General features: G+C 35.2%; 1 protein-coding gene across 2 annotated transcripts in view; it reads right to left on the bottom strand.

The window, feature by feature from the left end:
• Positions 1–14,772, bottom strand: part of LOC136412992 (pyrokinin-1 receptor-like) — a 40,251-nt gene extending 25,479 nt beyond the window's left edge. For both annotated transcript variants that reach the window (XR_010752446.1, XM_066396285.1), the window contains exons 1-2: positions 14,597–14,772; positions 4,372–4,697 (exon numbers count right to left, since the gene is read on the bottom strand). Coding sequence is in view for 1 of the 2 variants with exons in the window: in XM_066396285.1 (XP_066252382.1) it covers positions 4,372–4,634 (263 nt within the window). In the remaining variant the exon portion in view is untranslated. The remainder of the gene's footprint in view (positions 1–4,371; positions 4,698–14,596) is intronic.
• Positions 14,773–15,471: the final 699 nt, after the last annotated feature.

Here is a 15,471-nt window from a genome sequence, read left to right as displayed (position 1 = left end):
GCTAGTGAGAACATTGAGGCAACCGTCCGGCAAGAGAAGCAAACATGTATACAGCAAGGGAAATTTGATGGAGACAATTGTCCATTCAGTGAAGGCCTATTTAGATAGAGATGACGGTAGCACTCTTCTTTGACATAGAAAGGGTATCCAACAAGGCATAGGCCAACAACATTAACAACGCCCTTATGGCCGGAGGGGTCCTGCCCCAGTATGGTGACATGAGCCAAATCGGTGCTCGCAGGCGGCAAAGTTAGGGCTTCTCTGGACACAATCAGCGGGGAGTCAGTAATTACTGCGACTGCGATGCCTTCTGATGGACTCCAGACTTCTTATGGACTGGAGTCCATCAGAAGGGTTCACAATCCAAGCATACGTTGATGACGGGCTGGTGATGATACCGAGCAAATTAAGGTTAGTTCAGGTGCTCAAGACTTTGCTGGAGTAGCTGGAGCTTCCAGTCTGGTTGAAAGGGGATGCTATGGCTTCCCATAAGAGAAATGCTGGGTTCGTACAATAGACATTTCATGGACAAAATTTGCAGGTCGAGACTTTCGCTAAACTCATGACGGTCACACGGGAGGAAGACAGACAAGGCGAAAAATCTCCCATCTACTCAGATAGTCAAGCAGCCCTACGGTGTACCTGTACAAATCAGGATGAGTTGCTCCAAGAAGACTAGCGCTAGTAACTAGGTAAGTGCTGCTTTTGCCCTCAGGCCCAGTTGTTTAGACCGACAAATTCCATTTTGTGTTTCTCTAAATAATCAGAAACTCACATCTTAAGAAATTTTGGATATGATATTTGGCGAAAGTTCTTATTTTTCCTGTTTAAGTGGCAATGATTTCAAGTAAACAATTTTTGCGTTTTAAGCAAATTTTGCATGAAACATTTTCCTCAAAGCTCCTCCTCAAATCAAACATTCATGTTTTCCATGAAATGCTTTGTACATAGGCATTTGTGAGTCGTAAAACGACTACAAAGCTCTGATGAACTTTTTAATGAATCCCATTTGTTACCCCAGCCCCCCATAGAGCATGTGATGATTAATAACCTTTGGATCCTTTGTGTGCAACAATGAGCATTCGAAACTGCTGTTTACCCATCAAGCGATACATAGAGGGTGTCTATTTTCCGTTATAAATGTAGGGAATGTCAATCATTATTGAATTTGGCGAAAAACGGTTTCCGCGATACCGTACCCGAAAAGTAGTAGTCACCTCAGTGTTGTAGACACAGGACGTTTTTGAGAATTCTGCATTTCGCGACGCCCCTTGCCTTTCGTCTTTCCAAAAAGTAAACACGGATTTTTATAGAGTTTTCAACGTTAACAAAGGTTTTCGTGCGAGCACTCAGAAATAGAGAATATCTGGCAATGATGCAGCTCCACCAATCCCTTCTTGTCTGTGAAGCTTTGTTATTAGAAAGAATGTAAAAGAAATTTCGAAATATGCCTACAACGTGTAAAATATATTTAAGGAACGTAGATGTAAAATTCTCCTTCAAACATTTTAACATTTGGAAAATTTGCGACAAATTGGCGAATGCAAATTTGGCCATTTTTGATTACTCAATTTCGAGTAAAGCGAAAAAGCACATTTCAGGGTTAGGAGCGAGTTTTGTGCTGTACTATCAAAGGGCGCGCCTTCTGTCAGCTGTCAAAAATCTGAATTTTATTTTTTCTAATGAGACACCCTGTATATATTTGCAAATCTCAAAGCCTTTAACGGTGATACCAGAATGTACAAGGAGAGTTTTTCGATGCTTAATCTGAATCAGCAGAGTACAGAGAACAAAATTGCTGAAATGGCAAAAGACGTGCAATTTTGTGGGGCCAATTTAATACTACTCTTTTTCCTACAAAACATATGCTCGTGTGAGAGAAAATATCAAAACGTTTAAAGGTTTTTATTGAAAAACTTAACGATGAACTTAATGACGTTTGGAACAACTTTTTGGTTAGGGACACAGAAAGCAGTTTCGTCCAAGCGCTTATCATTTCCGGCCATTGTGCCGGTCCATCTACTCTGGCCCCATGTGGCACCTTTACTTACAACTTCTAAATAAGGCAGGTGAAATAGGGTGGGATTTGTTTGTTTCCTTGGGAAAATGTCCTTACTTTATGACGGAAAATTGGGTGAAATTGTAAACGTAAAGCCGGAAAGTCAAATTTCTTTGATGTTAAGGCAGTGCTTTAAGGTCTAAATCGAATTTACTTGTTTGTAGCAGGTAAGCTAATACCGGAGAACAGAGTTTAACTTCTATAGATAAATTGGAAACGATGCCTCAATCCTTGTCAATTAAGCAGTTATGAGTTCACCCTAAATTCTAAGCTTTCCTTGTCTCCCTTTGTGTCTGTAGAAACTTCAAGGAAGGCGGCGAACTCGCTCTTCTCAAACTTGAAGCTGAAGCGTTTTACATAAAAAGTATGTCAATATGTTATTGACTTATTCATTACAGGGAATAAATGTGAACTTTTTTAATATAATATACAATTTCATAAAAATCCAATCTGAAGGTAACTAGTTTCTGAGCCGCGTTCGAAGAAACTTCGCAACTCCGAAAACTTGACTGTTTATTATTAAGGATCATTATTTGGAAATTTGCTTAAACAAATTGAAAACTTTGAATTGGAAACCTGATGGGGGTCTGAATAATTATTAAATTAATTATTGTTCTGTCCGCATCAGAAACAAAGTGATCTGCAAATATGTATAAAGGAGCAATTTACTTGATCTAAGTACAATTATTGCATGGAATTTAATGCCGTTAAATAGCCATTATTGTTTAATTTCCTTTCCGAGTCGCAAAGTTCTCATTTACCTAACGGTAATATTGATTTGAGTTAATTATTTTTTTCTAGTCAACCTTTCTAGCCGGATTTTCCTTATGGTTTTCACGCCGTGAAAAGCTTATTTAAGGAAATCAAACTTCAATTACTTTGCTTGCATATTGCTCAGGAAGATCACTAATTGAACAAATGCTCATTAAGCTTTTGATTTAGATCATTTAAGGGGAGGAGGACTTCTCTTGTGCCATTTTTGCCAGGTATTTTTCGGAACAATTTAGTCAGCTTGAGAATCGGTATGGCATTACATTGTTATTCAATATAGCTTTGAGAGCGGTTACGGAAACCCTGAGCTAAGCTATCCTGCAGGAGACACTCCATTGTCGGGGCTTTGAAGAGTAAGGCCGAACCGGCTTCCAATTTTGCAATGGAAATTAATTGGTGTTGTCAACATTTGTCCCGAAAATTTAAAATTTCACCTGAAAACAGAATGCTACCGGTTCTTTTCTATCTAATTGTAGAGCTCTGCCTCGTTAAAACCAAGCACGTTTGGCAAGGTTTAACTACAGTCGCATGTAAATATTCATATCGAGATGTTTTGATAGCGGAATTAAGTACTTTCAGCTTATTTTCCTCAATTTCCGATAAACATTATTTGTTAACTGTGTTACGATCCTGTAATTGTAATTAGCTAAATGGATTAACTTCGAAAACATTCCTCATTTTCAATTGCTGACAGTATCGCTGACCATTTCAACAACTTTTTTTGATTTTAATCATTATAATTTAATTCCAATTTTGCGGTAATAGACTTTTTTAGCATTAAAATGATAGCCTCAGTGACGTCGAATATACGTAAAGTTTACAGAATCGAATATATGCGTCGTTCTGTCCAGGTACTCAGTTTGGGCTCGCAGGAGGGGCTGATGAAACCAGAGTAGAAACGAAAAGGCAGAAACTTGCACGAAATTAACGAAGATCGAAGGGAACGCACTCGAGGGTTAACGGCCAATAACGCAACACAGTGTCAATTTTATCTGGAAGATAACCTTCAAGGAGTCAAAGAGAAAATGGCGGCACTGAAGTAAGAATCAGTTGTGAGAGAAGGTAAAAACTGTAAAATAAACCAGAGAAGGCACAAATAGAACTGAAGCAATTGACCTCAAAACTCGACGAAGTGCTTTTACTGTTAAAACTCTCAATTGCCACCACTGTGCCAGCATCAAATCACGTTCAGTGCAGAATTGCTCCGCAGTAGTTCCCATCTTTGTTTAATATAAAAGGCCAAACGAAGACAAAAGCAATGGCGGCGTCTAGATATGGATCCTGCTTTCCTAAACAGTAAATTGGTCTGTGGATGCAGTTGACAGGTGCATCGTATATTCTGTCTTCATTTACGGACGTGCACCAGAGAGAGTCTGTCGTATGCTCCGCAGTAGTAACATGAGAATTGAGCCATAGGTTAATGTGAACAATGGTGCCAAATCAGAATTTACAGAGGGAAAATCAAGGATATTCCATTAATTTTTGTGCATTTTCCCTTTCCGCAATAAAACCACCGTTTACTCTACAATTTAACTACCTACCTGTACCAAATCAAATAAATCTCCTGCGGGAGTCCAGACACTAATAACACTAAATCAGACACTGCCAAACTGAAGAGATAATAGTTGGTAGCCGTGTGCAGTGACTTGTTGCGGCTTATTACTATGCAAGTAGTGATGTTACCCACAGTTCCTGTGATAAATATCACCACGTAAATCACCGTGATGGGCACCACTATGTACAGCTCGTCACGTTGGGGGCCGTAGATGCTGGCGTTGCATGCGGTATCGTTGAAATGGTCCATGTTTAGTGCTCTTCAATCACATGCTTGGGCCAGTTTACGGGGTGATTCCGATTCTGATGAGGTCTGAAAGAGAAGCGAGGAATGCTTAAGAAACAAAAAAAAACTCCGTTTATCGTTTAAAATGTATCTCTCCTTAAGACACACTTAATTTTTTTTATTATGACACTGCTTTTCGCTTGAATGATAAATATTCATTAAGGCAAATGAAGTGAGAAGATCCGAGTTGGGAGGCTGAAGGTCAAGATCATTGGACGTTCTTAAGCTTCCTACTCGTAGGCCATTCTTTTAAATTAGAATTTACGACGCTTCTTACACATTAGTAAGTTGTTAAATACCAGTTTTTTAACATCGGGCGTGTTTTTTCTTGTTATAAAAAAACGGGTATAAACTCTCCGAATGTACGCAAAACATACAAATTTAATTATACACTCAAAATCCGTAAGTCCACAGTCAATTCTCAGATTCAAAAGATTTTACGCGCGCTTTCTAGCCGCTGGGGTGTGGTTTTTCATCGGTGTTAAGCGTGCTTTAAGAAGTTTTACTTCTTGAAAACCTTCAATAAAGGCAAAAAACAGGGACAGAACGGACCCTTAAACCCTTTCAGCTAAAAATCCTTATTTCTGCTACTTGAAACGGCTAAAATAAAATTGGCGAAACAATAGGCAACCAGAGACGTAGAGGCGTTAGATGGCGCTGCAAACAGACGCTCGGCTACGGCATGAGAATTCGTAGTTTCCACTGCAATTTGAAATCAAATTAATGATGTAAAATGAGTACTTTTATATGGGGGTGTAATTCGATCTGAACTCGTGAAAATGAACGTAAACTACAATTTGAGCCGCAAATTGCAATGTTTCTGGGGTTGCCAAAAATGTTTTCTCTATCCCCCCCTTTTAATGATCCCGCTTAAGGTCTCTTTGTCGCGGCTTTCAAGTCTGAACCATTGAAAATTCAACTTGCGAAGTGCAGTTGCCATTTTACTTCCATATTGCGTGTAAACCAATAGATAGATATTTATTATTAACTCTGATACGGTCACATATGTGTTATCTGGTAATTGAATACTGCTCGGATAGATCCTCCTCTTTGACAATGTATCAGTTGGAACGGAAAACAGCTGAAAGCTTATGAAGATTAAATAACTTACATTCAATGAAAATACCATTTTATATCTGATATGAGTTAGATCAGGATTACTCTTCCCCTCTATTGCCCTCTAGTATATTTTTACTTATACTTTGTGAAATCGTCTCGTCTTATTGGGTATATCTTGTGCCTAATATGTATCAACGGGAATTAAATTTGAAATCTATAGATCAAATATCGATTTATTACATATTCCTCGTCAATACCGTGCGGCTCTAAATTGTCCCCCCTCCCCCTTTTTTAATTTTTTAACAAATTATTATTTTTTGGACAATTCAAAGGAGCGTTAAATAGAACAAAAAATACTATCTTTATACATTTGTTTATTTTTTTAAATGTTGCTTACGTCACTGGTAGCCAAAAATGGCCGATTTTTTTAAATTGAAGCATGGATTAAGTGACACCTAAAATTAAAGGTCTTTCAAAACTACATTCAATGGTGTATTCAAAACCTACCGGTTCGTTTTTTAGAAGAATAGGTAAAAATTTGGTAAAAAAACGCAATACGACCCCAATTAAATAGTATGTAAACAATAAAAAAACTTGTTTGCTGATAGGAATTTGGTTTGTTTTGTGCTCGCAAAGAGTCCTTGATTATTTTTATTTATCTATTTTAATTTTTTTTAACAAAGACTTGTTTGTGCGCGCAAAATGGAAAACGAACAAGTCCTATCAACAAACGTGTTTTTTCATTGTTTACATACTATTTAACTAAGTTTGTATTGCATTTTTTACTAAATTCATATCTATTTTTCTCAAAAACTAATCGCTAGATTTTGAATCGCAATACACCATTGGATGTAGCTTTAAAACACCTTTAATTTGAGGTGTCGCTTGACCCATGCTCCAATTTTTTAAAAATCGGCAATTTTGTGCTGCTGGTCACGTAAGTAACATTAAAAAAATAAACAAATGTCGAAAGATAGTATTTTTGTCTTATTTAATACTGCTTTTGAATTAAAAAATAATAATAATTTGTTAAAAAGTTAACGGGGTGGGACAATTTAGAGCCTCACAGTGTATTGACCATATGGTTTTTTTGCCGCATCGCTGTAATTTTGGACATTATTATAATTTATGAAAATCCTCGAATAAATATTCCTTTTTGAACCGGGAGATCAAACATCTTTACTAATATACATATATTCATAAGGAATTCAAATTGGAATGCTAAAGATCAATGGAGAAAATGTCTAGGGAACTCATTTAAGCTTAAATCTGGCGAGGTCTAGGACGCAGGTTTCGACTTTCAGTTAGTTAATCTATTCATATATTCTTCATCGTTAAATCTAGAATTAGCCCAATTCAGAGGGAGCAGGGAACCGTCCAAAGTGTTAACATGAAATAGTTTCCTAAAGTATTTATCGGAAAAAGAAAGCATAAAATTTTCTGTTAAATTAGGCCAAGACCTGCAATGACCAGAAGTGTGTTATTTATTTACTTGTTTCATTTCCAGCTAAAATGTTACATAAGAAAATAGTTATTTGTGTAACCAGTTAGGGAACGGGTTGGTTTGTGTAACGACTGGCAGGCATTCTGCAGGACGAAGCGCGGAACTGCGGTTTCGTAATGAGCCTTAAACATGATTTTTCGTAATCTTGAAGTAAGACGAAAAAAGGTTTCGGTCGAGGCCGAGATTAACATGCGAATTATTAAAATATATATCCGAACTGCACCTTAAAATTTGAATGAAAATAAAATTTGAAACTCAATAATTCAAATATTCAAATCATTCGAATTTTTGGAATATCAAATTCGACTATTTCCCAAAAATAGCGCAAAATTAATATAAAGTAATATGAATAGATAATAATCAATTCTAGGAATTTCTTGAAGCTATCAAAAAATAGATAAATAATGCAAAAAAATGTCGAAGGTGAAAAGAAATCTCCCTAAATTTCACAGTTCGAAAACTGTAAATTCATTTGTAGAATCTCCAAAGTTTGAGCTATTGATTACATCTTTAAATATGAAAGTTCAGGTGCGTAGCAGAATTGGTAAATTAAATATTCAAGATTTTTAAATTATCAATGTTTCTCTGAACACCTCATTCCAAATAAGGCAAACTCAGTTTAGACTAAATTTGAAAAAAAAATAACATAACGCACTTTATAGTTGCTTCAGGTTTGCTAGGTTTTAGAATAAGTTCTTCAGACTTTTGTACGCCACTGAAGACCTGAGTTTTAAGCTGATAAATTATTATTGAAACATTTTTAGATGTGAGGAACTGAATTTGATTTATGCTCACGAGCATCTCTAAAACAACTGTGAATTTATTAAACATTTTGAGCTGCTGGGTAAGAGATACTGGCCAGAATTGATTAGCCCGAAGGTGGTTTCATGACTTAAAAATCGGACAAGACACGTGGATTTGATGATAAAATGAATATGAATACTTTGTATTATTTCAAAGCTAAATCTAAAAAACTATATTTTTTCAAGATTTTAGAAATACGGAAAGGCTTGTCAAACGGATTTTTTCACCAGAAAACAGGAAAATTTGTTCAAAGAGATGAAAATGTTGAAGAGAAATTGAGTAAAAAACCTAAATTTCTAACTGCAAGACAAAATATGTTCAAAACTAACAATAACAACGATTATTTTGACTCAACCTGTTCATCTTCTTTGAGTTATACGTATAATAAAGACAAAGGTGAAAACATTGAAAATTCCGGTTTTAGGAATTAATAAAATTAAAAAACAAAGTCGTATATTACACAATTAGCTATGTCTGATGTCTAGAACAGGAAGAATAGAAGAAATAACTATTGTTGTGCTTGCATTTACTCAGAATATGCGTTTTTAGACTGGTCAAAATTTGAATTCAAAGGAACAGGATGAAGTGCGTTCACCTCGATTAAATGCAATGAAAATATGACCAATGATATGAAATCATATCCAATTTAAAAACTTTTACATGAATGTCATAGTACTCACGACTGGTTATCCTTCTGCAATTTTTTCAATCTTCTAATTAGAGCCGTTTCAGCTCAAAACGCCTTCAAATTTTAGAAATTTGAATGCCCCGCGTAACTTTTCGAGGCTACGATTGGCCAGAATCAAGATCAGAATTAAACAAACACAGTTACAAGCAATAGAAGCGTAAAAACGTCACGTCAAGTGAATTTTCTCTTTTTGCTAATTTCTAAGCAATTTTTAACCTGTTTACGAGTTAATTGAGTGAAAAATCATTGCAAAACCTGAGAATCATTATCATGTGATCTGCTTAATGTTCCCAAGGTAAATAAATAAATTTCTTATTAATCTATGATGGTAACACAAAGACATAACCTATATCTTTTATCTCACTCACTAGACAGAATCTCCGCGGGAAATTTTAAATTTTATACAGAATACACATTCCTTGTTATCATGATATTTGAAAAATTGTGGATAGAGGTTTTAAAAATAAAAATATTAGAAGAATTTGCGGAATGATGGCCGGTCTTAAGCACCGTAACCTCCATGTAAAAGTTTTTCAATTGGATAATCCGTGCAGGGGCGAAAAAATAAAAACTAATTTCCCATGTTACTCTCCTATGTCCAAGATTCGCCTGGACATCCGCTCTTAACAAAAAAAGGAGAATTGTATAGATATTTTTATGTTGCTCTAATGTCCAACCTAGGCAATTATTCTCTAATACAACTCAAAAACGATGCAAATTTTTTCTCGGTTAGTACTAATAAATTACATTTTAATATCAGAAACTTGATGTATTTTTTCGCCTCTAGAAGGCAGAAACGCATTGATTTTATGTCCCAAGCCAATTGCGTCCGAATAACAATATTATTACGCCTAATAACCATTATTAGTAGGTTTTTACGATTAATCACGTTAAAAACACGGCGCCTCCAAGGCAAAGGGTGTCGTTTTATTTTGGGCCCCCTGTCGCAATCTCGTCGGAAATCACTTATGCAGTCATCAGCAAAATCGTAAAACGGAGGCATAAAACGGATTTGAAGATAGGTCCAGGTTACGTGGAACCCTACAAAGTCGGCAGGTGTTTTTTGCAGGAAATGAATAAAACATAGTTGAGCAGAAATGAAATCAAAGGGAGAAACAATATTATAGAAAAACATCGAAAACCAAATCACGGGCAGATTTTTGCTGTTCAATTAACTTCGCCACGGCATCCAAGCTAAACAAAAAAAACGGAAAAATGTTTTAATAACAAACGTTTTAGTAACATTTTTCCGTTAGGTGTTTTGTTAATATCCCAAAAAAATCTTCAACTCAGGGCTTTCTCCCAGGTCTACAGTAGATTCATTAGAGTAGAGAGATTGCAAATGCTTCTGTTTAAGGTAAAGGGGAAGAGCGTTTTACACTTACACCAACATTAATAATTATAAATAATATGCTCACGTAATAAATCATCATAACGATTTCTGGAATTAGTATCAAGGTTTTAGCTAAGGTTATTAATTTACTGCCTGCGAGGTAAACACAAACACTAACTGCAGTATAATACCGCTTCTCACGTAAAAAACGCTGTTGCTGATACTTTTCTGACGCATGCCAAGGGGTCATTAATTGCTATAAACGGAAAACAATATTTAAGTAAATTTATTAGGAAAAATAAGTCTAAAAATTTCCATTTTGACGTAAGTCCTAGCAGACACCAGATATGCAGATAAATAATTTCCCCTTTAAATACCAATGGAGCTATAGCATACGTCAAATAGCCCTTTTCAGTATAAATTTCCTAAAGAAGTTTGTGTTGAAATACCTTTTCATGATTTGACCGATAACACCCGGACCGAGAAATCTGACCAAAAGTGAGCATGAAAATTGGGGGTGCTCACAAAGGGTATAGTCTGAATGAAATGTTAATAGAAAAGAGACCTTTTATTAATAGAAAAATTGGGCTGTATGATTCGAGCTACTGCCAGTTTTTGTGGAAATAATTACGTTCCTTTCAGAAAATCATCGAGGTTTAGTATTTTACTGTGTTAATTATTTTGCGGAAAACTCTTTTGTTGATAACAATATAACGTACGGCTCTAAATTGTTCCATGCCATTAATTTTTTAACAAATTATTATTATTTTTTAATTGAAAAGCAATATTAAATAGGACAAAAATACTATTTTTTTGACGTTTGATTATTTTTTTAAATGTCGCTTATGTCACTGGTAGCGCAAAAAGGTCAATTTTTTAAAATTGAAACATGGGTCAAGTGACGCCTCAAATTAAAGATTGTTCAAAACTAGTTGCTTTTTGATTAAAAATTGATCGATTAGTTTTTGAGAAAAATAAGTATAAATTTGGTTAAAAAATCAAGACAAACTTAATTAAATAGTACGTAAACTACGAAAAAACATGTTTGGTGATAGGAAATTGGTTTGTTTTCCATTGTGTGCTTACAAACAAGACTTTGTTAAAAAAATATAATTAACAAATAAAAATCATCAAAACCTCTGTAATCTTTTTGCCCCATTTAGTGCTGCTTTTAAACTTTCAAAAAATAATAATTTGTTAAAAAGTAAACAAGGGTTGGTGGGGGCGATTTAGAGCCGTACGGTATTGAACAGTATATCTTAAGCCACAGATGGTTCCATCAACTATTCACCATCAGGCGATCAAATGTAAATACTGATAAATCAAGTTTAATCTCTTGATAGCCCGCCAAAACACTACAAGATTCGCTAATATGTTCAAGTGAAACCATTTATCAATCCAGGGCTTCTTAAGCGCGCTCAAAGTGTTCGCGATGCCTCAAAATATTTTTCCTGAAATGCCCCATTTGGACCGCCAAAACTACCAGATCTAAGGCGGTATTCGCTTGATTCGTGACATCCAAAAGGGCATTTGCCAGGAAACACAATAACTTGCTGCGGCCAATACCTGATGCGCAATGAATTAAAACCGAATGCGTTTTGCTGTCGGAACTGGGTTATCAATTCGAGAATCAGGCTCAAAGGTAGTTTTGCTGATGTAGGAAGTAAACTGCCCGAAATTGGGTTGGAAATGAAAAATTATTGATAACACATTTTAAAACTCTTTCTTGGGAAAATATGGCTCAATCCTCGTTTAACGACCCCTAAACAATGTACTAAGTATAGAAATCCAAATATGCACTTCATTAAATATAATCTTGGCAAATATTTATGGACTTCTCCCATCCAAGGACAAACAAATATGAAAATAAACAAACTTTGGAATTAAGCCAAATTGATTTTAAGAGATTGGCAATAAAACTTTAATTTGAGTGTGTCCATGCTAAATGTACAGATAAACTATTACAAAAAGAACCTTTTTCTCACAAATCTTTTATGCGCATTTGATGTTGACGTTGAATTTGCGCAAGAGAAACGTTATTAATACCAAATTTTATGCCAACAGAAAGAGCGATTTGAACAGTAAACGTTTATCTTGCTCGAAACATATCGGACCCAGCAGAGAATAATATATTACACTCCATGGTTGTGAACTACATAATTAGGACCCAAAAGTTAGGTGTAAGTTCTGAAGCGTACAACGTTGAGAAACCCAATACCTGAGGGTCATAAGTGTTTCACAATCGCAGTGAATATGCAATTTTTTGCACTGCAAGATTTTTACTAATCGGGATAATAGCGAGGGATGGTAACGGCAATGTGGCCGATTAGCGCGCTAGGTAAATAATGAGCCATATGCGCGTCGTCATCAATCTGTTACTTGACTGTTTTTAAACAGAAAGGCGAGAAAATGTACTTAACTGTCACTCAACACACCCAATCATGATGCCTTTTACTGCTAATCTTGAAAGAAATAGGTCACGCGTTTACTAATAATCATTAAAAATGTTGTCGTTTATTCATGATAAATGACTAGGTAAATAAGCAGTTTCATAACGAATATATTATTAGTGATTACTTCTCAGTCATTAATAATTAATGCATCAAAATTAACACATCTCTACACTAATTAGCGGAAATTTGCATTTGGTTTTATGTCGTAAATTCGGTAGTTCAAGTAACATCAACTTTTAATGTGTCGATACACTCTTCAAGAGTCGTAAATCGTGAGTAACATGATCGTAATAAGTTGAATTTTCTGTAAATTTTAATGAGACCGAAAGTGCCTTGTAAACTCAAATTGACCGTTAAATATCGAAATTGAAAGCCCAATTAATTGGCAACAATCACTTTTTAATTTGTTAAAAATAAATGAGTTCGCAACTCTATAGATGAAAAATCGGCAAATTGGAAATAGATCAAAATTACCTAATTAAAGTGCAGATGAGCCTCAATGGGTGATTAATGATAAAAGATCTAGCTCTCGTAAAAACTTTTAAAGAAGAGACATTTGGGAAAAATTGTAGCCAACGAAGTAGACCCCCCAACATCAATGAAACTCAGGGTTAAGAGATAATAAGTAAAGATAGAGGCGAATTTGAGCCTCAATAATTAATGATGCACGAAAGGGGACTTGAAGAAATCAAAATTGACTTCCAGCGCTAATGTGATTTATTGCCAAAATTCCTTAGATATGCTCTGTAAATACCATAAATCCCGATTTGGTTAGTTTAGAGGAGAAGCGTTGGTAACCCTCAATTGATGGCGCGATTGGTCTGACTCTCAACGAAGACAATTATAACGACCAAACCAGACTATCAGCACGTGCGAAATTCAATGTCAGGAATTCTCCAAATACTACGTATAAATACTCAAATTTGCAACTTTATGAATTTAGAGGTGTATTTAAGCCTAAACTAATGAAGTTATTAAACCCACTTTGAAATACCTTCAATCAAGGCTTATTTTGAAAATTGTAATGGCCGAATCAGAATTTCAACACCAATGAAGTTTTGTCCCAGTAATTCCTCAGATACGATCTAGAAATAATAAAATTTGCATCTTGATTTTATTCAGGAATAGCGGCGTAACGGAGTTTCAATTGATGGCGTTATAACCAAACTAAACCTTCGTCACCTATGAAAGTCAATGTTGGAAATCCTCTAGAAACGACGCATACATAGTTAAATGTGCGGATTGCTCAGTTGAGAGATACTTGTTTGTTCAGTTGAGTCCAGTTAATCATTTGAGGGAATTCCTAACGAAGAGGAAACGCTTTGAAAATAAAATCAATAAGATGATTTATTTTTGAAAATTGTTTTAGCGAAAATAGACTTTCAGCACCAATGAAATTTGTTGATAGTTATTTTTTACATCTAACACCTAAATACTCAAATATGCGATTTCATTAAATTAAGAGCAGAGGCGTAGGTGCGCCTCAATTGGTGGCGTAAAAAAATTCTTTAAAATAAGTTCAATGAAGATTTATTTTGTGAAGTTGTAACAACTAAAATAGGCCATCAGCACCAATGGAATTTAATCTTAGGAATCCCTCAGTTATGGTAAATATGAAAATTTGTGACTATTGGCTGAAATATTAATGAGTTCCCAAATATTAATGAGTTAAAATAGAAAACTGATTAAAAACTTCAAGGAAGAGATATTTTCGAAAACGAAGAAAAATAGAAACAAGAAAATTATTAAGATCAATTGGCGTACTGTAAGATTTAAGTCCTAGGTCGATGACGTGAGAAGGAACTCTTATTTCCTTTTTTAAAACGAACGAATGCTGCAGTAAATTAGCAGTAAAAAGTCACCCAGCAAATTCGGTTAATTCCAGTTTTATCTGATTTAATCCATGTGTGTTTTTCCGGACTTTGATATTGGGAATTTCAATTTAAAAGCGACAAAAATTAGATTGCGAATATGGGAAAAGTGAAATAAAAACAATTCCTGATTTAAAAGAGTACCGAAAATCTGGTTTTTTTGAATTTCTGCAATTAATACCTCGAAATATAAAAAAAAAAAGAAAAACGTTACTTTTATAAACTTCCAAGAGTTCTTGCGGCCAACTCCCAAACACAGTTCCTGGACCGATATTTATCATTTTAAACCAAACTAAATTCGTACGTGAAAAAAAGTTCGAAAACTCCGTTACACGGACATCTACTGTCGCAAGTGTGCGTAGCAGGATTCCCACTGTTAAACCATCAGAGGTGTTCACGACACTGGCTGCTACGTTCAAGCGCTCCAAGCTTGCAGGACGAAACCTGCAGGCGCGTTCAGGACGAAAACCAGAAACTTTTCAGACAGGTTTAACACATAACATGTCAAAACCGTAACAAGTACGAGCAGACTCCTCTTGAGTGATAGGTAAAGACTCATCATCAAAATTATATCTCAGACCCTGCGAGCAGGTCTCAGTAATTTCTTCTCCATTTTTATATTATTAGTGAAACTAACATATTAGCATCACTGCGAAATTATTCTAATGATCGTTTTCTATACGGGAATTAAATGTGATGGAAAAACAGGTTCGTGTGCGTATATTGCCCGATTCTCAGAAAGAGCCACTTTAGTAATTAGTGCAGGTTACCAATTACCAATGGCTTAATATAGGATCCCTGTAGCGGATAAAAATTGTGTACATTTTCGTGAAAACATTGATTTAGATTTTTGCATATTACATAGGTAAGGACCCATTAAAGGATTAAGTATTTGATATTGCTACAAAAAAATAGTTTAAATGTTAAAAGAAATTAAGCATGATTAGCTCGATTGATATGGAGGTATTTCGTTATACGCATTTAATTTAAAGGACTTAATTTATATTTGATGGCACATGCGTCACCTTTTTAAAAGATTTTTTTTTCTGCAAGAGTACTTTGGGAACTTGATTCAACCAAGATACCGAC

The sequence above is a fragment of the Euwallacea similis genome, chromosome 13, assembly GCF_039881205.1.
Source record: "Euwallacea similis isolate ESF13 chromosome 13, ESF131.1, whole genome shotgun sequence".
Taxonomy (NCBI): Eukaryota; Metazoa; Arthropoda; class Insecta; order Coleoptera; family Curculionidae; genus Euwallacea; species Euwallacea similis.
The sequence above is the reverse complement of the archived record's forward strand: the minus strand, read 5'-3'. Positions and strand labels throughout refer to the sequence as shown.